The following is a 27757-nucleotide window of genomic DNA, read 5'->3' on the forward strand; positions in this document are numbered from 1 at the left end:
GGCCTCCCTCTCCCAGAGCCCCAGCGCTCACCACGCCTGCCCCCTGACTCAGGACGGCATTGATGAAGGACATGATGGCTGTCTTGAGGCTCACTTCATCTCGGTACCGGCCCGTGCTCTTGTCCAAGTCATTGATCAGCGTCTGCCAAACACACGGTGTCAGTTAAAGCCCCGTGACAGCCCCAGTGCTGCAAAACCAGCCAGGGAACACACGCAGGAACAACTCCTCATGATGCTCCCATAGCTGGTGATGCACCATCAGCTGCTGGCCACCCCAGCACCCACTTGGGCTAACATCAGCCCATCCAAGGTATGCTGCAGCCTTGCAGAGCTGTGATCCCAGTGACCCTGCACAAGCAAGCTGGTTTTTTTTTGGTTGGTGTTGCCTTGAGTAACTGTTTCCTCCCTCTTCGCTTGGCTGCAGATCTCATCAGACACGGTTTTGGGCTAATTCCGGATTTCTGGACTCGCAAGCAGCCATAACAAAACATTTGCAAGCAGCCATTTAGATATTCAGGGGGAGAAAGGGACAGGAATGCTGAATTTCAGGGGCTGAGGGGTGAGTGGAGACACACCCACCTGAAAACGAGTCCTTTCGCTGGCGTATTTCTGGTAGTGCAGCATCGCCTCCAGTACCTTTTTGTGGCCCCCGGGAACCAGGCACACGGCGCCCATGATTTCCAGCACTGCCACCTTTGTCTTAATGTTCTCCGTGCTCAGACTCTGAGCGATTACGTTAATGCTCTCCAGGTGGGCCAGGACGTGGGCCCGGCCCAGGGAGTTGTTCATTAGTGCTTTTATACATCCAATGAGCGAGGTATGTATTCGAGACTCTGCTGTCTCATAGTCCATGCTTTTCAGAAAGTTGAGGATACACGATAAGCCATCCAAGTCGATGAATCGGGTCACAAACCTGCCAGGAAGAGGGGTTTTAACTTCAAAACAGAAGGCTAAAAGACTGTCTTACCCACAAACAGGCCTAACTTGTTTGTTGATGTAAACCCAGAACCTTCTTATATACTGTTTCTTGGACACCAGAAAGCCTGAAGAACTCCTGGGCTCAGACACAGGGATGGGGTTATAAAAATCAATTTAACTGGTGCCTGATAGCATAAGCAACCAGGAGTCATCTGCACAAGGTTGTCCAGAGTGAGGATATTTGGAAGAGGACCAGGTAATCCAGCCATCAACACAAGTCCCGGGATGGAGATTGGAAGTTTGCAGTCACACTGCAAAAAATACAACCCTGAGTCTTAAATCCCACTCACCCAAGACCAGTTTTTGACTGGAAGAAGATCCCAGACCCTTAAGTCACCCCCTCATCAGCTGCAGACACCTCAATGTCAGCCTTTCTGCCTTCTGCTACCTCTCCTGCCTCACCATCCACACTCTTCTCCTCCTTTAGGCACATTTCCCCAATTTTAAGGGATTTTTAATTTTTATGATGACTTACAATGCCACTGAGCAGAAAGCAGAGAGCAAACACAGGGCAGTGCCCCAGGCAGATTCACCAGAGCAGGCAGACAAAACACTGCACACTGCTGAGGCATTTTAGGGCCCCCGTGCCCAGTGCCATCCAGGCTGGGTGTCCTCTGGTTTGGCAAAAGGCACGGGCTCGGAAAGCAAACGAGCCAAGAACATCCCAGCACTGGGATAATTTTAATTCGAAACAAGCTATGCTGATGGGCAGCAACAAAAGGGCTAATTGCAGGCTTGGGGAAAACTGCTTTGTCTGCTTCAAAGCCTGCTCTTCTTCCAGCCAAAGTCAATAGCGAAGTTAAGTGTTCACCTCCCTGGGGGCAAAAATAGGTCCAACAGGTAAAATTTTCTACAGAGCCTGCTGCATCCCTCCAAAAACACTCAAACCCCAGTTTTCAAGGACTTTGCAACGTTTCATGGATGGCCACCAGCCACAAGGTCCAGGTGTCACAGGAATCAGGTGCTCATCCTCGACCCTGTGAATTTCTTACCAAGTACCATCACCACAGGTGGAAGAGGGAAAAGTATTTGCAAGCAATAGCAAATTTGTTTCTTCCACAACCAAAACAGGTCAGGTATTTCCTACTGGAAGATGTTCCCATCAGAAGATGTCAACCTGAGGCATCTCAGTGTGTGCATGCAGACTCCAGAGAAAACGAAATTAGGAAAAGCTACACATTCAGAAAGAAGTCCCAGCCTTCCTTTATCCTCCCCATCAGAAGTTCTTTTCATTTCATAAAAGCCTGAAGATTCATGTGACTTTATTCCCTTATAAAGTGCAAGACAAGCTAAAGTTAAAACAAAGGGCCTGGCTGACCAATAAAAATTGTCGTTTTCTTGGGAAAAAAAATCAATCTGTAAGGAATTCTTACCTTCTGTTCCAGTAAGAACAAAGGAAAATTTGGAAAAAATAAAGAAGCTGCCTGATTTGTCTAAACAGACAGGAAAGTCCTGGTGGCTCTTGGTCACTAAAAGGACCAAGAAAAAGGAACAAAATGACAAAATGGGACACAAAAAAAGCAGTTGGTGAAACAAAAAAAAAGCAATTCGTGCCTCAGAGTCCTGGCCTTCCTCACCCTGTACAGCTCCCATTTACATTTCTATTTAACCCCCTGCTCTGCCAGAGAACTCAAATCCAAAGCCACAACCACAGCAATAAAGCCAGGAAAGGGAAGGGAATTGCCTCATTGGTTTTGTCCGCAGTGCAGTCTTCAAACTTTCGATTGTTTTATTTCTCTCCTCCTCATCTTCTTTTTCCAAGGCGATCAGTGATTTTCTCTGTGAAAGGAGGAAGGCAGAAGTCAGAAGATTTCCCTGCAGAACGTGTGCCCGAGGAGTGTCAGTGCCCACCGCCCACCGTGCCAAGCCATGGGGATCCTAAATCCATCCTGGAAGTCTGGAATCCTTACAGCAATCACAGGACTTGGGAAACAGAGCAGTGAGGAAAACCTCTCTGTGGTCTGCAAGGAGACAGCCTGGACTGGGGACAGGGGGATGAGGCCACTGTCTCCAAGCCCCCACACAACTCCTGCTCTGCTCTGCACTGGTGTGGCCTCACCTTGAGTCCTGGGGGCAGTTTTGGGGCACCACAATATAAAAAAGACATCCAAAAAAGACACTGAGCTATTGGAGAGCATCCAGAGCAGGCCATGGGGATGGTGAACAGCTAACCCTGTCATTCTCAAGTCTCCCAGTGCAAGCCACCAGTGTGCATCTGGGTTGGGGACAGTGGCTGTGTGCACAGAATGCATCTCCCACACTGTGCTTTGCTCTCCAGCTGAGGCTGGGATTTGACTCCTGCACCAGGTCAGGAGGGCTGCCTGCTCTCTGGGCATGCATGGGGTACAGCTACAGCAAAAGCAACCCCCAAGTGGTTCCTGCACCACCCGACAGCGCTGGGCCCCCAGAGGTGTCAGGGTGAGCTCTGCCAGCACCAGCTGAGGCTAATCCAAAGCAGAGAGAAAGGGTCCAGGAGACAAGAGGAGCTGTGCTGACCCCAGCATTTAACCCAGCTCCTCTTCAGCAGCACGTCAGGGAGATCAAAGCCACCCTCCAGGCATCTGGCAGGCTTTGATCACAAGCTCTGCTCAGGCTCAGGGCTCTGCCTGGCTGGCAGCCCATGGCCAGCACTGGGTGTTCCTGCACTCCCAGAGGGAAGCAGCACACTCCCTCCTGGCTCACAGCCCCTGCTCATCCCTCTGCCCCATCCCTGCAAGTGTTCAAGGCCAGGCTGGATGGGGCTTGGAGCAACCTGGTCTGGTGGAAGGTGTCCCTGCCCACAGCAGGGGGGTGGAACTGGATGTTCTTTAAGGTCCCTTCCAACCCAAATGCCATCCATGGTTCTGTGATGGTATGAAACGCCCCAGATCCCGTAGGAACATCTCCACTTTGCACCTGTTAGTCTAACAGATGAGACTGCCTCTGTTAACACCTGCCACCCTCTCAGGCACAACAACGCTGACAGACTGTCCCCACTGTGCTGCTGCCCCACACGGGGTTCACAGGCACCAGAGCACTGGGGGAATACTCACAGCAGCCATTGAATTCAGCTGATCGATGTAGAACTCTGGCCAGCTGGTGGCTCCTTTATTTTCTTCCTGGTCCTGAAGGGGATAAGAAAGAGAAACAAAACCAGAAGATTAGTAGAAATAGTATTAACATCCCCTGCCCTTCATGACCAACCGCTTCTGAAGCGCCTCTGAGCTCTTGCATTACTTTATATTAATCGAAGTGTGACTTTCTACATTCTGAGCTCAGCCCTGAAAGCTCCAGCTATGGGAACATTACCTGTTTTACTGAACTGCCATACTTTAAATACAATTACACCACCTGCCTGTGACCAAACACTGCCCCACTGATACTGCATCAGTCTTGTGATTACCAGCTTCCAAGAAACCACACTGAAATTTTACATCCAAATCTCTCTTGTTTCAGTGTCCTTGAAGCTTTGGCTGCACAGCCTTGAATATGCTTGGGGGGGAAAATGTTTACAAGCAATGAAGAGTGTTTAAATGTGACATGATCTAGGCTGCACTCCTGGAGCAGAACCATGACTTATCAACATATCAACATCCTAAGAGAGACTCCAGGCATAACAGACAATTCCTCTGGGGACTTCATAAGTCACTAGAAGGGAACATGCATCTGGCAATGTTGCCTCTTAAAGGATGTCACCCCTGGGCCCATGATCTATGACACTGAATGATGCAGAGCCTTGTTTGGCCATACTGGTCTACGATGCCCTGCATCTGTTGGGGCCCATGAGGGGTTTTCAGGTTCTACCTTGTTCTTGTAGGACATGATTGAAGGACCTCTGAGCCCAGCTCAGATAACTAATGCTGCACATTCCCAGGGGCTGCGTGGAGTAAGTAGGCAGAATTTGAGGGAATACTTAATAATTAACCTTTTCCCCCACTTTATTTTCCTAAAAAACATATACATCAAAAGAAGAAGAGGATTTCACAGCAGAAATGCCACACAGGTCTAGGCTAGAGTCAACAAATACTGTACAAATCCCAGACATTTTCCATCAGTAACCATCTTCTGATCACAGCCTGACTTGATGCACAGCTCTGCCCCTTCCCTAGCTTTAAGAGATGTTTGTAAACCTCATCTTACACCACAAACACCAACGATGGTGGGAGCTGGACAACCTCCTCTCTGCCCCCACATCTGTGCATGCAGACAACTGCAGCTGATTTCAGCGAGCCCGAGGAGCAGAGTCCCAAATATTTACCGTGGCTCAAGAGGCAAATGTGGGAAACATTTGTGCATCCAAACTTCCCAAGCTGCAGCGCGCCAAGACGAGGACACGCGGAGTCAAGGACAGGTAATTTGGATGAGATTCAGTTCACCCCTGGGCAGCACAGCCTGAGCCTGCAGACCTGACCCTTCCTTTCGCTGTGCCTGGCTCCAGGGTAGGAACAAAACAAGTCTGAGAGCAACAAGAGGCCTGGAAACCTCTGCCCTTCGCTTTAACACTCCTCCTGACCCCACAACCGCTCAGAGGTGCCAAGCAGCTGGGCTGAGGCTCAGGCCACCTGTCTGCTCAGAGTCAAGTCTGTCTGACATGGCCACTGAGTCTTTCAGGTCCTCAGCTGGGCCCTGTGCACCTGTGCCAACCCCCTCCTCCAAGCTGCCTCACGCCCTGCCAGGAGAAGGCTCAGCACAAAGCTTGTGGGCATTCTGATTTTCCCAGCTTTCCTGCCCCACTGCAGAGTCCGGCATGCAAATGTACTCCAGGGGACAGCAGAGCTGGGACACTCATGGGTGCCTTGAACATGGGTGGCCCTGTCACCTCCTGGAGGAATCAGTGAAGGTCTTCCCCACCACCCCTCTTATAAGGACCATCTCTTTCCCACCAGTGGTCCCAACAGAGACACCAGCTGGGAAGGGTGGCAAGGTCCCCACCACAGCACAGCACCAAGAGGTGTCCAGATGTGCCCAGCCAGGAGACCTGGGCAGGGAGTGAGATCTGTGCTGAGGAATGGGGAGGGAAGGCAGGAGGGCTGGGTCATCCCACATCCCAGGACCTTCCCATGTTCTGTGAACACCTGTGAGGCAGGCAGGGATCTGGACCTGCTGCTCGTTTAGGGTTGAAAAGAAGCAGTGGAGCAAATAAAGGTCTCTGGGGGGCCAAGGGGAGGCTGAACAACAAAATTGGCTAAACTGCTCATTTATAATTAACGCGCTGCATTATAAATATTTCCCTTTGCTGGGCTCCCTCGGGCTCTTGCATTTCCTCCCTGAAACCCCCAATTTAGAAAGCACTCTCAATTAAGTGCAGCAGAACCTCATTAATTCCGATGAGCAGCTGGGCAGGCTCGTCAGAAAGCAGCAAAGGGGGACTGCACAATAAAGCAGGCAAAGATCAGGGCACGGGCTTCCCTCAGCTCGCTGCAGGATGTTGCTCAGTGGTAATTACTGGGGCTAATGGTCTACAGCACACTGATAAGTGTCCTTTGGTGTATTCCTGGTGGTAAAGAAATCTCCTGACAAAACGACAGCCCGGAGGGAAGTGAGTCACAAGGCTCTGCTCAGTGCCAGGAGGAGGGAGGAACCTCTCTGGCATCAGGGTTTGAAAGGGTGAATGTGTAAGATGTTGTCCCAGCACCCACGGTGGGTTTTGGGGATGTGGGTTTTGCAGCCTGCCTTCAGGACCCAGACACAGAGCTGAGTACCTCCAACGTGAGTATCTCCAGGATGCTCCACTGCATCATTGAACATCTCCCAGTTTCTAATTCTCTGGGCTGAGTCTTTGCTGTGCGTGCTCTCAAGCAGCACAGAAGTGAGGGCTTATCTGAACCCTGCTGGAGCCCAGACTGAGCTGCTCTGTTAGAGACGCACTGATGGCTTTAATTGCACACTGCAGGGAAGAGGTCCTTTCTCTTCTACAACATTTGCATCAACATCCCTCACTGTCCTCCAGGCCCTGATGTGCCACCATGCACATGCTCTGCTGCAAAACTTAGGACATACCAAAGTTGCACAGCCAAGGGCAAACCTTGCTCCATCCCCTGCTTTGCTCCACCTGCTCTCCCCACCTACTTCTTCTTTCCAGGGACCTGGCAAAAACACAAATCCCATCAGCTACGGCTGTGGTGTCACCATGTCACCCTCTCCTGTCACAGGCTCTGCTGTGCCTTCACCCTAAGTTCTGTGCATGGGGCTGATGGATGCTGCCGCTCCACTGTTTTGTTCCACGGTGGCAGGGGCAGGGGGTGCTGTGATGTGAATCCAATAAACAAGCTCCATCCCCTCCTCAGCACCATAGGGAAAGCAGTGCCCGCTCAAGATGCCTCATTAACAGGAGCTTTCCCAAGTGAAGGTCACCAATCTGCCAGCTCCAGCCATCCCTTTGCTCTTCCCAGGGAGATTTCACGCTCCCCAGCCCTGTCATGTCGTGGTTACAAGGCTGACACTTCCACGGCCTTCGTGCCTCCCCCTTGGAGCGTCAGCAGCTCCCACAGCCAGACTTCCTTCTCTTCCCAATGACCACTGGACAGAGGAAGTGGGGCCTCAGCCAGTGATGGCTCAAAGCAATTTCAAGGCTGGCCTCAACCTATTTGCGCCTGGAAGATGCATCTCCTGCCGCTCTGACCCGCAGGAATGCAGCTGCTGGGAGGGAGCACTGCAACCTCACAGCATGTCCCCATGGTGGTGGGGAGAAAGACACCTGTGATGCGCCTCAGGGCTTTGTCACACCTGCTTTGCTTCCTAAAAAAGCTTCTGGCAACATCTTTGAGATCCTCAGCCTGCAGGTAATGTCACATCTGATCCAGCAGCCTGCTTCCCTACGCTCACAGCCCATGGTGGTGCTTTGGGATAACTGGATCTGGAGCTGCTTTGGGATAATTGATGGTGGCTGGCTGAGTTCCCCATTCATCTGATGTCCAACACACCAAGCTACATCCTACGAGGTTGGAAGGAAAGGCTTGGCTCACAGCAGCCAGCTCCACGAAAGCCCTAGAGAGCCCTTCAGTGACAACATCCATGGCTTTTCTCCAAGGTAACACGTGATAGGACAAAAGGAAATGGCCTCAGGTTGTGCCAGGGGAGGCTTAGGTTGGATATTTTGAAAAAATTATTCACTGAAAATGTGGTGAGGAACTGGAAGAGGTTGCCCAGGGAAGTGGTGGAATCACCATCCCTAAAGTGTCCAAAAAGGTATTGATGTGGCACTTGGGGCCATGGTTTAAGGGTGAATATGGCAGTACTGGGTTAATGGCTGGATTCAATGATCTTAGAGGTCTTTCCAACCTTAACAATTCTATGATTTTGATGGTTCACCTCCCTCTTGGCACTACCTGCAAGGTTAGTCTGCCCCAGGAGAACTTTGCTCCGGGGAAGTCACAGCAAGGGGCTAAAAAAACCCTCATCAGTTGGTACCTGCTGCAAAAATAGAAACACTCCCTTCATTTTTACACATTGTCCTGACACAACTTTTATTTTGCACAGTGTTCCCCGCCCCTCTTTGCTGCTCCATAACAGCAGAGCAAGGGAAAGCTCACAGCAGCTGGCAGCCCATTGCATTTGGGCAATCCCTCCCTCCCTGACTGCTCTGGATGATCCACCTGGATGCTGTTTGCAAGGTCAGAGAGGAAGCAAACTCTGGCATGGATGGGTTTTAAAGTCAAGGGGTCTGCAGCCTGCATGAGATGTTTAAATCCAGCCCAGCTCCACCAGCATGGCCCAGCCTTTGCCAGGTGTGTGCTGGCCAAGGTTTGGACTCACCACAGCCCTCCAGGGCTCCCTCATTCCTCCAGGTACCCCTGGAACAGCACCTAAATCATTCAACTAAAGCTGCTTCCCAGGGAGCCATGCTGCAAAGGGCTGGAATTTCATCAGACTCTCCCCAAGCTGGGATCTCAGGGTCTGAACCAGCCCAGCCCAGCCCGCTCTGGTTTTCCATATGCTAACACTTCCTATACCCTCTCTCCACAAATACACACATGCCCTCGTACGCTTTTCCCAGGGTTTAAAAATTATGCTCCCCATAAGCAAATATAGCATGACCAGATGCCTTTCATAGTCAGCTGGTTCATTGTTTGAAAAGCTTCGCTTTAAAATCCAAAAAGATTGCTAACAGATGCATTTTTTGGCTGGAGAGCGAGAAAAACCTTGCTTAAACAAAAGTGTGTTGTGATTGGAACTAAAAAGGGAATTACCTTGAAAGATAAAAACTATAAACATTTCCCAGTGAAAAACACCCCCAGCCATGCAAACAGCCAGTTTCTCTCGGTCAGCCTGAGCAAATGACACCTGAGATGGTATTTCAACTGCTGCTGCAATAACAGCAGGTATATCTGGATGCTCAGAGGCCATGAAATCCTTCTCATCCATCCCAGGTGACCCTGGAGCATGGCAAAACGCTGAGCTATTTTATCCTCCCCTCCCCTGCATGCCATCTTTGTCAGCTTGTGCTCTTAGTTCTGCTACTGCAGCAAAAATATGGGGAACTGACATTTTTTAAATGAAGGGAATGGAACACAAACCCCACAAAGGAGCTGCAGGACTGAGCAGGACAAGTGGAAGCGTGAGCTGGAAGGCGAAGCTCTCTGGAGGGAGTGGGTGGAAGGCGCAGTTGGAGGGGAAAGAGGCTGTCTGGCTGGGAAATAGAGGATTATTGGAGAGACATCACTCATTTCCCTATTTATCACACATTTCCCCATCCTCCCCTGAAAAATCACCACTGTGGCCTTTTCCTAATGCGAAGGGATCCTGGCTTTTTATCTGACCCTGAGGAAATTTTAGATACAAGCTTTGCTTCACGCTGCTCAGAGTGATGCACCCAGGGTTAGTGATGCCACTGGGTTTTCAACACAAGCTTACAGAGCTCAGCATCACTTGGCATCCCTGCAGGACATTTTTCCTATACTCCAGCTTCAGAACTGCTCAGCTGGAACCAAAGGGAGAGGGGCAGAGCCAGACCCTGTGTTCACGCGAGCTGGTTTTCACTACCCATCCCTCCTACCTGGTTATTTATTCTGAGCATCTGCCCGAACACCCTGTACCCACCCATATTTTGAGGCTCATAAAAACCACCCTTTGAGCTGCTTTAACAGCTTGACATGACACACACGGGCTGTCAGGAGCCAAATCTCCTGCGGTTAGAAAGGTCCTGCAGACTAAGCATGAAGGGTTAATCATTAACTCCCTCTGGAGCGTGGCCTCTGGAAAAAGGCCATCCTGAGTCACCCTCTTCCACAGAGGCAAACCCACAGCCAAAGAAACAGCAAATCTGGAAACCCTCCTGCTTCCTCCCCGTGCTTCCGAGCAATATCCTCTCCTGGAGAGCGGGGCCAGCAGGGAGCGAAATATTTTGGGATGAGGTATGAAACGAGTCATCGTCCAGAAATACCACTTCTAAAAGCAGATTTCACCCTGCTGTTAATGCATCTCCGCCTTTGCATTTCCCTGCTTTATCCCAGCTGTAGAGGGGCTGATGACTTCAAAGAAGGTCTCTCCAATAATCTTTAAATCTCTCTCCTGCCCCGAGCACTGCACGGGTGCTGCATTTAGTGCAGGCTTCAGTTCCTGCTCAGGCTGCTGCTGACGGAACTCACCAGCCCCACCACGAGATGCTTTTTGTCTCTCTGCCCCCTGAGCGACACAGGGTGATGCAGGTGGAGTGGGACCACGAGGAATTCATGCAGTGCAACCCCCTGGTCCCAGCAGAGTCAACACTGGGATCAAACCTGCTGTCTCCATGGATGGAGAATCAAGGAGGACAAAGCCTCCACCTTGCCAAGCCAGTCCTGTGGGCTGGGATAAAACCAGCTGCTAGCAGGGCAGAGAAACCAGGATACAGGGCTGCAGGCCATGGGGAAATATTCCAGGGAAAGAAACATGCCTGGGGAATAGCTGGATTTCCCCTGTTTCCTCTCAACAGGCACTGCCAAGGCCAGGTGCTGTCAGGTCTCTCTCCAGGACAACCCAGCAAAACATGTCTCAGTTTTGGCTCCCTTTTACAAAATCTTGCCCATCATGGGAATATATAAAACATGCGACATCTGGGATGTGCTCTGGGGAGCTGAGTGTGGTGGATGACACCGACAGCACAGGAGGAGCGCCAGCCAAAACTGGCAGCAGAGGAAAGAGCAAAAACTGCTCAGGCGACAATTTTGGATCGGTGGTAAGTCAGGCAGCTGCCTGAGACTGATGCCCACCTTTGCCAGCCCCCTGGGACCCACCAGGTGAAACGTTACAAGCATCTCAAGCAACAACTTGTCATTAAACACAGGGTTTGGGCACATCCTGCACTTCCCGAATCGCCGCCACTCAGAGTGCAGCCAAGGCAGTGAGGTAGGACCACTGTCCTGTCCCCAGCTCTGCTGCCCTGTCCCAAAAGCAGACACTGCTCTCAGCTGGAGAAGTCCAGCACCTCTCCTCGATGCCAGGCTACCATGTAGGTGATCTGGCCTCATGAGAACATGGGAGCACAAGTAAGATTTGCTACGAGCTGCCAGGATATCCACCTGTCTTTCTGCTGCTCACCAGTCATCACCACACAGGGCAGGACAGCCTAGAGCCTGCTGGGCACAGAGACATGTTCTCCAGCCCATGTAATTCCTGACTTCCTCCGTGGCTGGAGCCTTCATTGATATGGTCTCGCTCATTTTTAATTTAAAAACAGGAGAAAATAATTTGTCTCCACCAGCACATCTCCATCAGAGCAAGCAGTGGCACCTATGTTCTGCAGCTCACTGTGATGGTATCACAAGTAGGGAAGGAGTGACTGGGAACAGCCAGAGGAATGCGGACCAGAGGAGACCAGCAGCTAGGATCCAGCCTCGGATGGACGCCTGCTCCCAGAACCTCTAAGGATGCCACAGGCACTTCTGTGGCTCCTTCCTTCAACACCCCCAGTGAGCAAGGAGTTTCACAGCACAGCCTTTAAAAAAAACATGAGAGCAAGGAGGTTCTGGAAAGGGAAAGAGCCACCATCAGCTCCATCTAAACCCTTCCTCTGGAGATTAGATAGCACGTAATCTCCACTCACAATAATAATTACACAGCTTTGCTTGATTTAACTCTCCCATTATCCAGACACACCAGGACAAGGCTCTGCTTTATCCACCAGGCAGTGACAGGCGAGCATCCCCTGCCCATTCTCTTGTTGATCCAGACCAGTGCCTGTAATTTGTTAACATCCCTTCTCCCCTCCGATTTAAATCTCGGGCATGGCAGGCCTCTGTCTAACAATAATACAGGGATTTCAGAGGTATTTATGAGAGGCTTAAAACTTAATCCTACATGAGCAAGGTAAGCCTGCTCTTGGCCTAAAATGCAGATGGAAAATCTGGTGCCATTGCTACAGCAGGAGAAAAGAGGCATCAAACAAGAGCGAGTGCCCTTCAAGTGAGGCCAGTGACTGCCACCCCCTGCAGCCAGGTGAGGGGCACAGTGGCAAATTTGGGAGCAGAATTACAGAACCCTAGAATAGTTTGGGTTGGCAGGGACCTTAAAGACCAACTGGTTCCAATGCCCCTGCTCTCAGCAGGGCACCTTCCACCAGACCAGGTTGCTCCAAGCCCCATCCAACCTGACCTTGAACACTTCCAGGTATGGGGGCATCCACAGCTTCTTCAGGCAATTTGTGCCAGTGTTTCAACATCCTCATTGTAAACATATTCTTCCTTTATCTAACCTAAATAAACTTCCAGTTTAAAATCATTATTACCCCTTGTCCTACTGCAGCAGCTCCTTTATAAAATCTGTCCTCGTGTATTTTATAAGCCTCCTTTAGGTACTGGGTGGGGATCTAAGGAGATGGGGAGCAGCCCCTTGCCCCTGCAAGGCCAAACCTCAGTGCCCACAGAGTTCCATGTCGCCCTGATGTGCTGGCAGGGATGAGAATGGGATTGGGGACACCCATGAGGGTTGTGGGGACACCCCCTACAGCCTGAATGGGCTGGAGACCAAAGACCTTGTTTTCCCAGAGAGTCACTGCAGGAACAGATACATTTCTGTGACACCCCAAATACCACTTGGCATCCCAAGAGATCTGTGCCCTTCTCCCCATCTCCTCCCCACCGTGCATGAGAGGGAAGAGGCTCAGCACTTAGAGAGTCTCTTACTTTTTTCTTGCTGCAGTAGATCTGCCACTTCTTCTCCGCCGGCAGCGCAAACATGGCCTCTCTGTGCTTGTCCGTGAGGTCAAGTTCATCCTGGAAAGGGGAAAAGAAACACAAAACATGCAATGTGAGTACACAAATGGGTGATGGCACAGACACAACCCCCCAGACAAGCAGTGTAAATCAATGTGGGGCCACACCACAGTGCAGCAGCGACCCCGCAGCATCACCCCGGGACTCTTGATTTGTCAGGGCAATGACACCACTTCTCATCCTGCTCTTGCTGACCTCCCTTGACTCTGGGCTGCCAAATTCCCTGCCTTGTCCCTCCCAGACATCTCCTCCATTGCTTTTAAAGGCTGTAAGTGTTTTGGAAAGGACACCCACAAAGCCATCACAGCTGCACACAAGACTCACACTGAGAGCTTCAGGTGAACAACCTCATCTAAGACACACACAGCAAAGAAAATTTCAAACAGGACCTTTCTTTTTTATCATTGTTGCTTCACTGGAGCACTTCACCCTGAGTGGTCCAGCCCATTTCCACTGCTGACACCCTCATATCAACAAAAACTGTAGGTGTTCTGGCTTTTGCTTTGTTTTCCTACAGCTAAAAATAGAAAGCTCTTTTCCTAATACCTACAGTTCACGAAGAGGTACATCCTCTCCATCAAAACTGGATCACGTACTGCCTGGTAGAGATAAAGCTGTTTACTGACTGAAGCTTTTATTGGTTTATCTGATGTTTTAAAGTACACATCCATTTTCGACTCGGAAGCTCGGTTAGCAGCGTGCCCTCCGCCGGGATGCCCGAGTATTATCAAAGCCTCATCGCTTCCTGGTGCTAGATGTAGGTCAAAGCTTTTATGAGGGAACTAAATAAAACATTCAGGCAGGGCTGGGAGGCTTGTTGCTAAAGCCAACATTGATCTTAGAACCATGGGTGTCTCTTAAAACCACTGATGACAATCCTCATGCTGGAAGGGTTTTGGGGCAGCAGTGAGACACTGGAGAGGATGCAGAAGGTCACAGGAAAGCCCTGCTATGGCCTCCAGCCAACTCATCCCACATAGACAGTGGATTTAAGTAAGAGGATCCAATTAAAAATTACACACTTAATTCCAGCAACTAAAAAAACCCCATATGGAGACCTGTTAAAGCTTCCCTGCCTGAACAATGAATCAGCTAAAGCTGGCAGCTCCTGTACCCCAATCAAAACCACATTTGGGGAAGGCTGAACAAGATGCGCCTGGCAAAAGATGGATGCCTGCATGAGCAAGCCCACAGGCAACCAAGAAATTCATCAGATCTAATTCAAGCTCATATTGCACCCAATAGCCAAGGAAGGGAGCCTTCAGCTATCTTGTAACCCAAACCCAGGAGCCCTCCAGCACAACAACCATTGACAGAGGGCTGCTGGCAGTGCCAAGTATCTCAGAAAGGCTTATCTATCCACTGCAGGTATTGATTTCCCTTCTTGATGAAATTACTCCTCAAAAGGAAAGGTGTTGTGGAGCTTTTTCTATTACATATTCATGGCGGAGGCTTTGCCTCTTCCCAGATTTTACCCTAAATCTTCAAACCACTGTGCTGCACAGAGCTCATGCTGATGGAGTTCTGGAAGCAGGCCTGGAAGACACCCTAACAACAGAAAGAACTATGCTGCTGCAACAGAGACTGGGGAAAAAGAGAGGACTGAGAAAGCCTGAGCCCAGTGCGAGACACATCTCATCCTCCTGCACCCACAGAGGAGAACCCGGGCCGGGGACTTCTCCCAACAAGTGCCATTCTCCAGCATTCCCATGTCCTTACAATTTGGGAGGTTAGAGGTCCACTTCAAGCAACCAACCTCCACCCCAGCCTTGGGCAAGTCTCGTCACCCTTCCATGCCTCAAAATCAAAACTGCACTTCACCGTTGTCTCCTCCGGCTATGAGCCAGTCAAATATCCAAGCTCTGCCTCAGCCCCAGTTCACAGAAATCACAGAATGGTTTGGGTTGGGAGAGACCTTAAAGATCATCTAGTTCCAACATCCCCCCCCACCCACTAGACCAGGTTGCTCGGGGTCCCATACAAGCTGGCCTTGAACACTTTTTTGAACTTCTAAAGGTGCCCAACAGGATGACACCTACACAGGGACCTGGTTGAAATTCAGCTCACTGGAAAAATAAATCTCGGAGTGTGGGGGAGGACAAGGGTCTCTTGATGAATATTTACCTCCGTGGTGAGGGTCTGAGAGAGCACAGAAAAATGCTTCCACTGTGACCCCACTTTCTGGCCAAGTGAATCTGATAATCAGGCATGAAAGCACCAGCCACACACATCTGCACTTAGGTCCTTAGAAAAATATTTACTGAAACTTTCAAAATACCCTACCCTAAAAAGACAACTTGTGCAAATGTGAAGACTTATTAACCAAGAGAAAAAAATCTAAACCGAGCTGAAGCCTAAGCGGGAGCAAGAAGGGACAAAGCAGAAGAACACATTAGGTGCTGGCACACGACAACGTGCAAACACATCCAAAAAAGGTGCAGAAACACTTCTGAGTCTCACACAGCACATTTCATTGTGCCCCAGCTCTAGCACATTCAGTCATCACAGCCCTTCATCACTCAACAACACCTACCTAATGATATCTTGCAGGATGCTTGGGAGAGGTGTTTAAATAAATACTATGTGGCACCCAGTGAATATGAAAATCCTCATAATCAAAGAGTGACTAACGACTGTTATTCGGAGCCGTAACAGTGACTCAGCTGTGGAGAGTCAGGCCTTTGCTGGTTTTTACGTGTATGGGGATTCCTGTAGCCAGCTCCAGCCCTTTGCTTAGGCTCACTGATGTGTATCTCAGTGCAGGCTGCTCAGAAACTGCCCTTTCCAACTCCCATAGATCAAGAAAGGAACAACATCTGTTTTCTGGGGCCTCATAGCCCACTGCAGAAATGCAGCTCCCACAAAGCCTTTAACAACCCACCGGAGTCAGCAGCGCAGCAGAGAAGCCGTGCAGAAACTCACACCCATATGGGCCTTCAATTAATAATCACGAGCTTGATAATTAGGTGATGCTAACTGGCAATTCATTTTATGGGCCATTTGCAATCCACACACTCCCACCACAGCATGCAATGCTGGCAGCTGCTGAAGAGTGAGAAGACAACTGGTGAGTCGGTGTCCATCAGCCCCACAGCCCTCACCCCTCACTTCAGCCTCACCTTTCACAGCTCTGCCCCTTCCATCTGGCTGCCTCCCATGTCAGCATCTGCCAACTTCACTATTTCTAATACTGTTTTTGGAATCAGGTCAGTGGCACATAAAATAGCAGCCTCATTTTACTACCAAAAGGAAGTCTCTGCCCAGAGTGTTTTTACTGGAAAGAGATATGCTACTCTTAAATATTTATCCCGTACAGCTAAACTATTCACCTTTACATCAGGAAACATGTTTCCACATTAAATCTTCATTTGAATATGGTTTTAGAAAAAAACCTCATAGGGAAGCTTTGATTCTCAGTGTGTATTTTGCTATTTCTAGGAGGTACAACACTTCCGTGCCATTTGCTCTGCTGACAGCTCTCCATTCCAGCCAAGCAAACCTCGCCCCCTCTCTCTGAGCATGGCACGAGCCCTATTGCAGGTGAGATCTCACAGCATTCTCCTAAAGCTGCCTAAGAACCGTGCAGCTCAGCACATGCTGAGCACAGTCCCATGGGCCAAACAAGTGGTCCATACCTTTCCCTTGGAGGACACACAGCAGCACTCAGGAATAGATGCTCCCATGGCCTGCACCTCCCCGAGCAGGCAACTCAATGGTATGAGGAGCCCTCTGGTCAATCAAGGCCCTGGTCAAAGAGGGCCACCAGAGCCATTGCCCAGGGCCTTGTACAGATGGCTTTTTGAGTATCTCCAAGGAGGAAGATGCCACCACCTCTCTGGCTGGTAGCCACCGCTGTCTCCTACCACCTCCTGAAGGCAAAGCCAGACCAAGCCAAAAAGCCACTGGAAGAAATGTTTGACCCTCCCAGCAGGAACAGCATCAAGTGCAGCCCCAGACTTACAGCATGGTCCTCAGTGTAAACTCCCCTCCCTGCGACTTCACTCATGCCATGTTTCAATGAGCATCTTCCACAGATGGAAGCCACAGGCTTTAATGGGGGCAGCAGCCTGGACACAGCAGGACGCTGCAAATCTTTTTGACTTCAGGAATGACCTCCAGGATGGGCTCCTGGAGCTGGGTGAGCCCATGTGCTGCCCACCCATGTCCACAAGACCCCAGCGTGACCAGCATGGGTTTTTCCCCTACAACCCACAGGTCCCCCAGGCCACCAAACATTCTGCAAGAAGCAGGTTGGGAGTAGAGATTAAATAATGGACAACTCCCTATAGAGGGGTCTGCAACCCCAAAATATCCTTAGAGGTTGTAGGAAAAAAAGATGAAAAGCCTTTAAGTCCAATGCACCTTTCTGCCTGATAAACTGTGTAAGAGTAGTACATGGAGGACACTGGGGGCCACCCACTGCCACAACTGAAAAACTGATTATTTAAAATCTGCTGGTTTGTGCTGGGTTTGTATGTACATACATATATATGTTTACAGAGAGATAGAAAAGCTTGTTTTGGGCAGGACCATAAAGATCAGCTAGTTTCAACCCATTCACCATGAGCACGGATGTCACCCACTAGACCAGGCTGCTCCAAGCCCCATCCAACCTGGCTTTGAACACTTCCAGGGATGGGGCAGCCACAGCTTCTCTCTCCCTGGGTTTACATATACACACCTGTGTGTGTATATATATATATATATATACATGTACAGGAAGACACAGGAAGACATCACTGGATCAATAAATGACCAACATAATTAAGAGCAGATTAATTTACTCCTCATGGATGGATTCAGAGAGTTTAGAAACTTCTGTAAGCGAGGCTACAGCATGTAAAGATGAGATCTCTTGCATCATCAAACGAAGCATGAGAGATCCAAGACTGTTCCAAAAATGTTTTTAAAAATAGAAGGAAAAAGCAAAGTGTAAACTTTTTGGCAACATTTGGCATTAAGGGGTTCAGCATGGGAATTAAAAAGTCAATAAATAATGGCCTGTTGAAGCCTGCACCGCCTTCCTTTCTCAGGGGTCATATCGCTTTTTCACTCTCTTCCAGGCATTCTTCTCCAAGTTCATCAATTTGATTTATCCCAGAACGCTGTGGTGTCAGGGGAAATGGCAATCAGCATTTTTCCCCCCATTCCTCATCTCATGTTTTTCCGCTGCCGGCCGGCGCTGCCTGCGCAGCCAGAGCAGCAGCTGCCACTTCCACTGCCGGCCCTGCTGCCTTCAGCAAACCCCTGCCTCAGAACACACCTTACTCAGCTCATTATTTTCTTTTTAAGCTGTTTTCTTGGAAAAAAAGAGACATATTAATCCTTATTTGTGGCTATTACAACCACCCGCCTCCACACGCACCCTGAGCCGCAGGAGGAGCTCCTCTAGCTGCAGCTTTATTTAGGCAACTACAATTCTCAGCGTATGCAGATTTATCTCAGGGGTTTTTTTAAAAAGTCCTTTGTTTTTATTATCACTAATAAAAATGCCTACTCCCCAGCACACTTCTTTTCAGCTACAGTACCCTGGGAGCTTAAAAACAACACGTCAGACAAGCCAACCCCCTCTAATATTATCACTGTGTATTTTGAATTTCTCCATGACGACTTGCAGCTGCAATTACAGAACATGAACAAAAATCAACTATTCATATTTCTTAATGAATAAGCATAACAGATAAAAGATTATTATTCATTTTTCCTTTATCAGGTAATGAATTTCCTGAATAAAGGAAATTGCTCACAGCAAGGGAATGAGTAGCAGCAACAAGGAATAACACTTCAAAGTGCTTATGCCTAGTTAACCTCCTCCCACAATGAATTTTTCGTTCTGGACTCAAAAAGACCCCAATCCACCCTGCTCAGTTATTGACCTGAACACACTGGACAAACATAAATAAAATATATATTCCTTCCTTCTTCTGCAGGAAAGATTATGGCCATCAACAGCTGATTTAGCCCTTCAATAAACTCCAGCTGCAGCTGATTCATGTTCCCATCAGTTCAAACACCTAACTGAGGCAGACAGCATGTAATGCTATAATATTTTAATTCAATTAATTATTTTAATAGGCTGAAGGTTTCAAAGCTGCTCATATTTTAGTACCAGTGTATTTTAAGAGAGGTATCCACTTAGTTTCTCCTTCTTTTTTATCTTCATATCTCTATATATCTATAACCTTACATACACTTTTTTTTTTAATGTTATTTATTGAGCTCGGCCTCCTGTGACCTTTTCACTGACCTCATCTGGAAAACCTTTCTCCCATTTTAATTAACCCAGGATCCTTTTCCAGCCTGAGTTATTGATCTACACCGCTTCACCCTGCAGAGCACTCTCAGATCTAGAAGCCCTGCAGGTGCATCACCAGCGCACTTTTTCCACACAATTGTACACACACCCTGAAAAAGCCACCAAAACATGTATCAGCCTATTATCTGCTACTGTGACAGCTCAAATGGATTCAATCTAATCAACCAGAGCTGGGGATGGCTGTCCTTTGGTGGGTGCACCTCCTACCATAATAAAGCATAGAGCTGGCAAATAAGTAAGGCTTCAGATATGGACCTCTCAGCTCTTTACAGAACCAAAGCAGCAGCAGCTCCCTTTTCAGTCAGATTTTACACTGCTTCTGCTGCTGGCATCCCAGGGAGCTGCTCAAGCTGGAAATCAAGCCAACAGGTCAAGTGTGGCTTCAGATGTCCCCTGCCGGGCAGGGATGCTCAGGTAGGAACACTGTGGGTGGTTGGTCTGGGGCTAAACCGTGCCAAGGTTTCCCCAGAAAATGCTCTGGGAAGGGTTTCAAAAAGGGGCTGGATGGAATTAGAGGCTACAAAGCCCCACACCAACTTGAACCTGAAAGTTTCCCAAGAGGTACCACTCTGGTTGTGGGACCTAAAGGATGCAGCCACGGTAAGCAGAAGCCAGCTATAGCCTGATGCTGATTGAGCAACAGAGGATGGAAATGGACTCCTGGGTGGGACAAGTCCTCATCCCCCACAGGCCTGGCTTTAGTCACACCTGGCATCCTAAAAGCATTTCTAAGAACTTGACTCAGGTGCAAAGCAGAGTCATCCCGAGAGGAGCTTACTTCTGACCAAGGATGGGTGAGACTTAGAGCAACCTGATCTGGTGGAAGGTGTCCCTGTCCATGGCAGGGGGGCTGGAATGAGATGATCTTTAACATCCCTTCCAACCCAAACCATTCTGGGATTTCTGGGATTTCAGGGTCTGACACCCAGCAAGATGTCATGTGCAAGCAGGCATCAGACTGGATTATAGATGTTGGGTGTGGTTGGGAAAGGGAAGCTGATCCTTGTAAATAAAGGTATTGATTTGAACACTGGAGTTCATGGGAATTAGGATCACTGGGCACTCAGGCAGGATCCTCCTGGCAGGGCTGTGAAAGCCCTGGCTGCCAAAAGCTGACCTTGGTGATGTTCCCACGCTGAGGAACACCCAGACTCTGCCAACAAGAGATACTACAGCAGTACAGACAGCTTCCATGTGTATCTGCAAATGGATACAAGGCAGGCACAGGCTATTCCCAGCAGGAATGCTTCCAGCTGAGGATGGTGATAAAGTACAACTCATCTGCTGCTCAGTCCTGCTCACAGCCCCAGCAACACCACCCAACCACTGAGCAGTCAGCAAGAACACTGCTGTTGGAGCAGGCTCCCCATCCAAAGAGACTGGTACCCTCCATGGTGACCTGTGCCAGAAACACTTGGAGCAAGTGCAAGCCAAAAACCTAAATGCCCCAATTAAGGTCACCCATGCATTGCTGAGTGAGCTGCCCAGGCATCTCCCAGGGATGTGGCCTCCTCTTTTACGAAGTGCAAAGTGGAAAGCATTTAGCAGGTAGACCATACGATTTTTCCACTTCACCTGTACTTCTCCTGGAAACAAAGGGGTTCCTTATGTGCTCTCTGCCCTCAGCTGAGATTCACATTGTGCTGTAACATGGCTCCTTTGTAAAATCAGGGGTTGGGAGCAGCCTGTTTTTTGGGCAAGCCCCCACGCTGGTTTGTAGCAGTAACAGATACTGTAATTACAGGACTGTTTCAGCTGAAATACAGCGTTCCTCTGGATTGGTTCATTCAGGTCCAGGGAACACACGTAGGCAGAAAACCCTTATTTCCTGACTGAGTAGGTGTGTGACTTCTCTATCAGATGCTTACTTATCAAAAGGTACATTTTAGAGATTATCTGGGAGGGTGTTAACAACACGAGGTGATGAAAACAAGCGCCGTGAGCGCTGGGCTGGGATGAGAGCCTGGCAGGTCCAGATTGTTCAATCTGAAAAACTGAACCTGGGCAGCCTGGTGTCTGTATGGCACATGGATCCCTGCGGAGAGAATTTAAAAGCAGGTATTACCAATTATTTGGTTTTCCTTCTTAAAAGTGATTCATAAGCCAAGAGAGATCAGTTTTGGGAGACAGCAGTGGGATAGGGCCAGGAGTTCCATGCTGAGCATCTGGCTCTGGCTTGACTCTGCAGAAAGGGGTGGCTTGCCCAGGACACAAGGGCTGCTGCAATTGTAATTTTTTCCAGATACCAACCACATGCATTTCTTTGCAGATATAGGGGAAATGGCTCTGGTCACCATTCAGTGGTTCTCAAAATCCTGAAGTCCTTAATGCTGGAAGGACCAGGCAGCAAAATACGACAGCTGACCTGCAAGCATGAAATGCAAAGCTTGGCTTTGCAGCTGATCCCTCAGCTGTTACTTAAAAGCCGTGTTGTTTTGCAAAGCCGAAAACCTCATACTTTCTCCTTATTGGATTAGAAACCAGGGGGAAAAGCACATTACTGAAGTTCCTAAGTACAACTGGATATCACTAGCAGTGAGTTCCCAACCCGGAGCAGTTATTGACACACAACAGCGCTCACGCTGATCACACCACCATTTCTCCTCACGTTTATATACTCCCTGTTCAAGCAGTACATAAAATAGCCATCATCCCAGCATGCCAAGAGGAAGGGAAGGCACAGCTCCAAGGGACAGTTATGCATGAGGCATCCTACCCCAGCACTGCACATCATGAGCCACAGACCCACTGACCACCATGAAGCATTGCAAAGGCAACAGATTTAATGTCTGTGACAGGGGATACTATCTCCTAACTATCTCCTGACAGCATCCAGAGAGCAGCTTGGATGAAATGCATTAGTTGCCCCAAGTACAGCAAAAACAAATGCTGTGATAAATCTTATAAGCTGCCAGAGACCTTTTTATTGTTCCTCAGACTCACAAGTTTCCACTACTTCATAAAGCAGCAGGGATGGGATACAGCCGCCTTCCATGTGAGGGGAAGACTCAGGCAACATCCATGAGCAAAGGCCTGCACCCAATCCTGAGTCCGGGGGGCTGGGGATGCTGCACAGCCACTCACCTCCCCAAAACCCAAAAAACTTGTCAGCTGCTGGAATCTGGGCAGAGGGACCCAGAGAAGGTTACCTGCTCTGGTTTCATGGGCTAAAAACGGGCTGCTGCACATCACAGGCGGGACGCAGGGCTGGATGGAGGTTGCTCTAATTTCTTCTGCATAACTAAGTCAGAAGTGAAAAGGCTGAGAAGCCCCATCAGGAGCAGTAAATGGAATTTCCTCAAAGCCTGGGGAAGACAAGTGTTGAGGAATGTCTGGGGCAGCATCCCCTCTGAACCCATCCCTCCACCAGCAGGGATGCAGGCTGGGAGCAGGGTGTGGGATCAGGGAGAGGCAGCATCTTGTGCTCCAGGGGCAAGCAAAGCCCCACCAGACTCAGCAGCTCCTCTGAGCATCTAAGCTATCTGAGGAGTCACTGGAGCATCACTCTCATTCTGCAGGGATGGAGATGCCACTGTGACCCACCCCACTGAGAAGAGAGACAGCCAGGAGTCCTGGGTCATGCTGGGGCTCCTCCTACCCTCTCCAAACCAAGCCATCCCAGCCCCCTGCCCAGTGCACATCCTGCCAGGATGATGCACACCACCACACACAGAGCGTTTCATTACAAACCTCGCAGTGACAAGGAGTGTTAAGCAGATATAAAGGACATCAGTCATTTACCCATCTGGTGGAAAGTCTAGTTGCTGGCGGAAAATAGAGAGGATTGTTATGGCAAGATCTACCATATGGCGCCATTATGTGGAGCTTTGCAAGTGCTTTCTCTGAGCGTGCAAGCAAGATTTCAGCCTTTGAAGAAATGCTGCATTGTTAGCCTGGATACGCAGGAGCCTCTTGAAAGAAGCTGTGGCAGATGGCACAGCTTTGTTCTCTTGGTTCGCAGGCAGTTCGTGCAACCCCAGATTTCCTCCTCGCTGGGGCACAGTGATCAGTGATCCTCCTGATGTGTCCTACGGGAGGACTGATGGCTCCTGAAACTCCTTAAATCTGATGGATGCTGGCTAGCAGGTACCACACCTCTGCACGAGGCTCAGGAAGCAAACACTGCCGACCCCAGCTGGCCGGACATAGCGGTGTTGATGTATGGAAAACTGCACAAAATCATAAAGCATTGTCCCAGCCAAAGGAGCTGCAAATCAGTAAATCTTGCTGAAATACTCTGCTTTTGTTTGTGCCTCTCTGCCAGCACCTGCTCCTCCCTGGGTGGCTGAGCCTGGCCGGAGCCCCGGCAGGACCACGGACAAAGAAAAGCCTTTCAGAGAGGGCCGGTGCCCGCTTGAGCGACATCCCAACAATGCTCCAACAAAACCCATTCAGACCAGGCTGGGGGAGAGGGAGAGAAAGGGAAAAGGTTCCTCTGGGAGGAAGCAGTGATCAGTCATTGACCACAGCAACAACATCTGCATCTGCCCTAAGCCAGGGAAAAGCCCCTGCCTGCTGCATATGGCTGGCTGGAACAGGGAGCATCATCCCTGCACAGTCTGGGATGAAGATCAGGCATTTCTTATTGCTGAAATTTGTGCCCAGGCCAAAAAAAAAAAAAAAAAAAATCCCATTTCCCTGTTTTTTCTAATACAACTAAGTGAAAAACAGAATAAACCCCTAACTATTTATCTATTCTATTTACCTATCCTAATTAAAATCCAAAGTGTCCATCTAACACAAAACAGGCTAAAAAAACAGACACCGGGAGAGAAGCCCAAGCCTTTAGCTGACCTTGGAGTCACAGCTGCTCCATGTCCCTCTGCATCTCAGGCCCTCATTCTCTGCTGCTGGCACAATCACCAATTTCTCATGCTACGGATGTTTCCTGCCTCAGATCAACAGGCACATTTAAAAACACACAAAGCTCAGGGAATATTTTGCAGGATGGCTCCAAAGAGAAAGGGACTTCGCCCTTCAATAGGAGCAGCAGGCTGGGATCTGTGGAGCATGGATCCCACTCTGTGGTTTGTGTCCGTGGGAGGACTGTCCATCCCAGTGACCAAGCCGACTGCTGCAATGTCCCCAAAGATATCTCCCATCCCAGGCCTGAAATCCTCCAACCCTCCCACTCTGAGACCCTAGTGGGAACAAGCAGGGCAGAAAAGTCACGATTAGGCTGCAAGAGAAGAGCTGGCAAAGGACCAACTCCAGCTGGCAAAGCCTCCAGATTCCCTCCAACCCCTTTAACCTCCCTCAACCCAATGGGCTGAGACAGCCAAGGACTTTGGAGGGAGCCTTAGTCCCACAGAGCAGGCACAAGCCATCCCAGCACGGATGGCCGAGCACGATGGCATTGGGCTCCCGCAGGCGTAAAGATCAGCCCAGCACCTCTGAGTGCCTTCTCTGTCTCTCTTCCAAATGTTACACAGTGGGTTTGTACAGGAACAGTGGGATACTTTCCAAACCATTTAACTAATGCTGAAATTTAATACCCGACACCAACAGGTTACCGAGAGCAAGAAGGAGCCGTTGTAAGGATGGGGGGAGTTTGCAACTTCGCTCCCCTGAATGGCAATCTGCCTTCTTGTGCCCACAGGGCAGAGCTTGGCTTCCCCTTGCCTCCCAACCAGTGCTGGCTTGGGTTAAGATCTGCCTGATGGGTTTTTTGGGGAGCCAGGGGGTTGCAGCTGCTTGCAAAGGAGCACGGTGGGCACCCGCTGTCCCCCTCCCTGCATGACTTCAGTCCCCAGGGAGCAAGCGTGGCTCCTGCTGCCAGCATGCCCTGGAGCAGCAGCTGCCTCCAGGCCTTTTTTCTCACCCCTGGCTGGGGAAAAATAACTAAAAATCTCAACAGCATGCAGAAGGACTGAAGAGCAGGACAGCCACACCAGGTGTGCCCCAGGCTGGACTGGCTCCTGCGTCGTTGCACACAGAAGTTCCCTCGGGCACTGCCACTGCATGAAGCATCTGGATGAGTTTGGAGGAAATGTTTTGAAAATCCTGGGCTGAGGTGAGGTGCACAGATTTGGTGGGGGCTCCAGTACCTGAGCCTCCAGAGATACCTCCTTCAGCCCAACAAGCCTTTGGCTGGGGCATGGAGAAAGTGATCCATGGGAAAGAATTTCCCCAGGAAAACCTGATTTGGCCAAGTTATCAGTGGAGAATAAATTGGGACAGACACAGCCACTTCACCTGAACATACCCAATGTGACCCATGGTGTTTTGCAGGACTGCTGCAAGAAGAGTCCTGCTGCATGGACACTTCATCCCCACCGTGCTGTGTTGGTGTCCTGGTCTGCCACATCAGGCCCTTGGAGAAGGCTGTCTGGGCAAAACCAGCTTTTATAATACAACCTGGAGCTTTCCTCCACCAAGAAGCCCGGCTCCACAGGTCCATGCTGCCTGGCATCTAATGGGATGTGCTACACCTTGAGGTGTGACTGACCAGTGTCACAATTCACAGCTCTCCCTGTGCATCCCAGCACCGTAGGAAAACCTCATTTCACTGCTGAATGATCTCAAAGTAAAACACCATCCAAAATACCACAACAAAATGTTTTTGCTTAGAGGAAATTAAAGCTTTCTTGGCTATCAATTTTTTTCTTAATCCATGTTTCTCCAAGTTTTGGAATCAAAGGATAAAGAAAAAAGATCCTGACTTTCCAAATCTCAATGTAGCCCACACCTGATCCTTTCTGTGAAACTGAGTGCCCAGCAAGTAAAGTCACTTTGCACTTACGGGGGACATCCTGCTTTACCAGCTTGGACCCAACCCCCTGCTGTAAGAAATTAAGAGTTCGTAATCAGAGAGACCACCCCAAACTGGCAGGACTTCAGGGAGGAGCAGAGCTCAGGGTTCAGCAACAGCAGCCTCCATTCATGCCAAAGTATGCCTGAAAACTCAAAACCAAGTCTGGAGAGACTGCAAAGAGGGCCTTGGGGGGAGAGAGGGAGAAACCTCAAAACTAAACTTGAAATGAAGAAGTATCCTACTTACCACCAGCTCGGTGAACATGGCATCCAGCTCCTCCACTGGCGGCATGGGCAGCGAGGGCTCCATGGTCTGCAGGGCGAAGCTGCTGTCATTGCGCAGCCGGTACGTGATCTCGGGGTGGTCACTGCTGCGGAAGCAGCAGAAGATGAAGGAGATCCCCCGGCCGCTCCTCTTCCTCGGGGCCATGGCCACAATCCTCTGCGTGCCTCCCTCCTGGGCACTAGATCCTGCAGGGAAGAGAAGAGTGGAGGCTCGAGCAGCCGCCCCGCAGCGCTGCGCTCCCGTCCCGCGGTGGGAGGAGGAATCGAGCCACCCACGCGCTCGGCACGGAGGGGAAGAGCAGAGACGGTTTTCATGCCAAATATTTCTGCTCAGATTTGACGTTTACAGTCCTGGCAACCTTGACGACCATGCAAATTAAAAAGATGCATTTGCTTTGCCTCATGCCAGAGCTGGCAGCGGCAGGGGTCACACCACTGTCCCCGTGGGATGAAGAGTCCTGGGCCCCACCACTGTTGCCAATCCCAGCAAATCTGCACCAACCTCCCCATGCCATGGCAGCCAGGCCAGCCCCCCTCATACCCACACTTCATACCCCCTCATGCCAGGGGTATGGAAAATTCAGGAGACTGCTGCCAGAACAGCTGGATATGCTTGGGGCCACCAGGTCCCCGCCATGGGTAACTCAATCCTTGAAGACCTCATGTGTCTCAGGACATCCCGAGCTACAGACAGCAGCAGAGCTGAAAAAATATCCTGCACGCTTCCCCCAACTCTTAAACGTATTCCTAAACATCCACCAGCAACCCCTGGCAGGGCGGCTCTTTTTCATGGAAAGTTTTGCTTGGCTTTAATTAGATAAACCTTACTTGTAGCTCCAGTAAATATTTACAAGACGCGATTTCAGCTGATAAAAATCACACGGTGCCGGTAGCTCAGATTTTCCTAAGCAGTGCTGACGTTGGGCATTGCTCACACCGGCGGCTGCTTAGGTTTTGTTGATTTCTGAAACTCTTGGTTGGGAGCAAAGCTCAGGGCAGGAACCACATGCCCTGCCTGACTAATAACTGCAAGGACCAGGCAAATGCTGCCCCAAAATTGGGACTCTCAAGTCAGCGACACAAGAGGAGGGTCACCTATGAGGAATGAGGAGTGTGGAGAAACACTCTAATGAGAAAAATCAACCAGCAAAGCAGGGAATTTTTGAAAGCCTAAACATTTGTCTTACAAAGTTACACACCCACATATTTTATCTCTGTGAAACAAGACACTGAGATGTTAAGAGACGGCAAAAAC

The 27757-nt window shown here is 49.7% G+C and overlaps 1 protein-coding gene across 1 annotated transcript in view; it reads right to left on the minus strand.

Moving 5' to 3' along the window:
- Window positions 1–27757, minus strand: part of DAAM1 (dishevelled associated activator of morphogenesis 1) — a 90296-nt gene that overhangs the window by 26130 nt on the left and 36409 nt on the right. The window contains exons 3-8 of the mRNA XM_082283855.1: window positions 26465–26688; window positions 13059–13148; window positions 4011–4082; window positions 2663–2757; window positions 580–913; window positions 32–142 (exon numbers count right to left, since the gene is read on the minus strand). Coding sequence (XP_082139981.1) covers window positions 32–142; window positions 580–913; window positions 2663–2757; window positions 4011–4082; window positions 13059–13148; window positions 26465–26647 — 885 coding nt within the window. The 5' untranslated portion in view covers window positions 26648–26688. The remainder of the gene's footprint in view (window positions 1–31; window positions 143–579; window positions 914–2662; window positions 2758–4010; window positions 4083–13058; window positions 13149–26464; window positions 26689–27757) is intronic.

This window comes from Coloeus monedula, assembly GCF_965178545.1.
Source record: "Coloeus monedula genome assembly, chromosome: 6".
Lineage (NCBI taxonomy): Eukaryota > Metazoa > Chordata > Aves > Passeriformes > Corvidae > Coloeus > Coloeus monedula.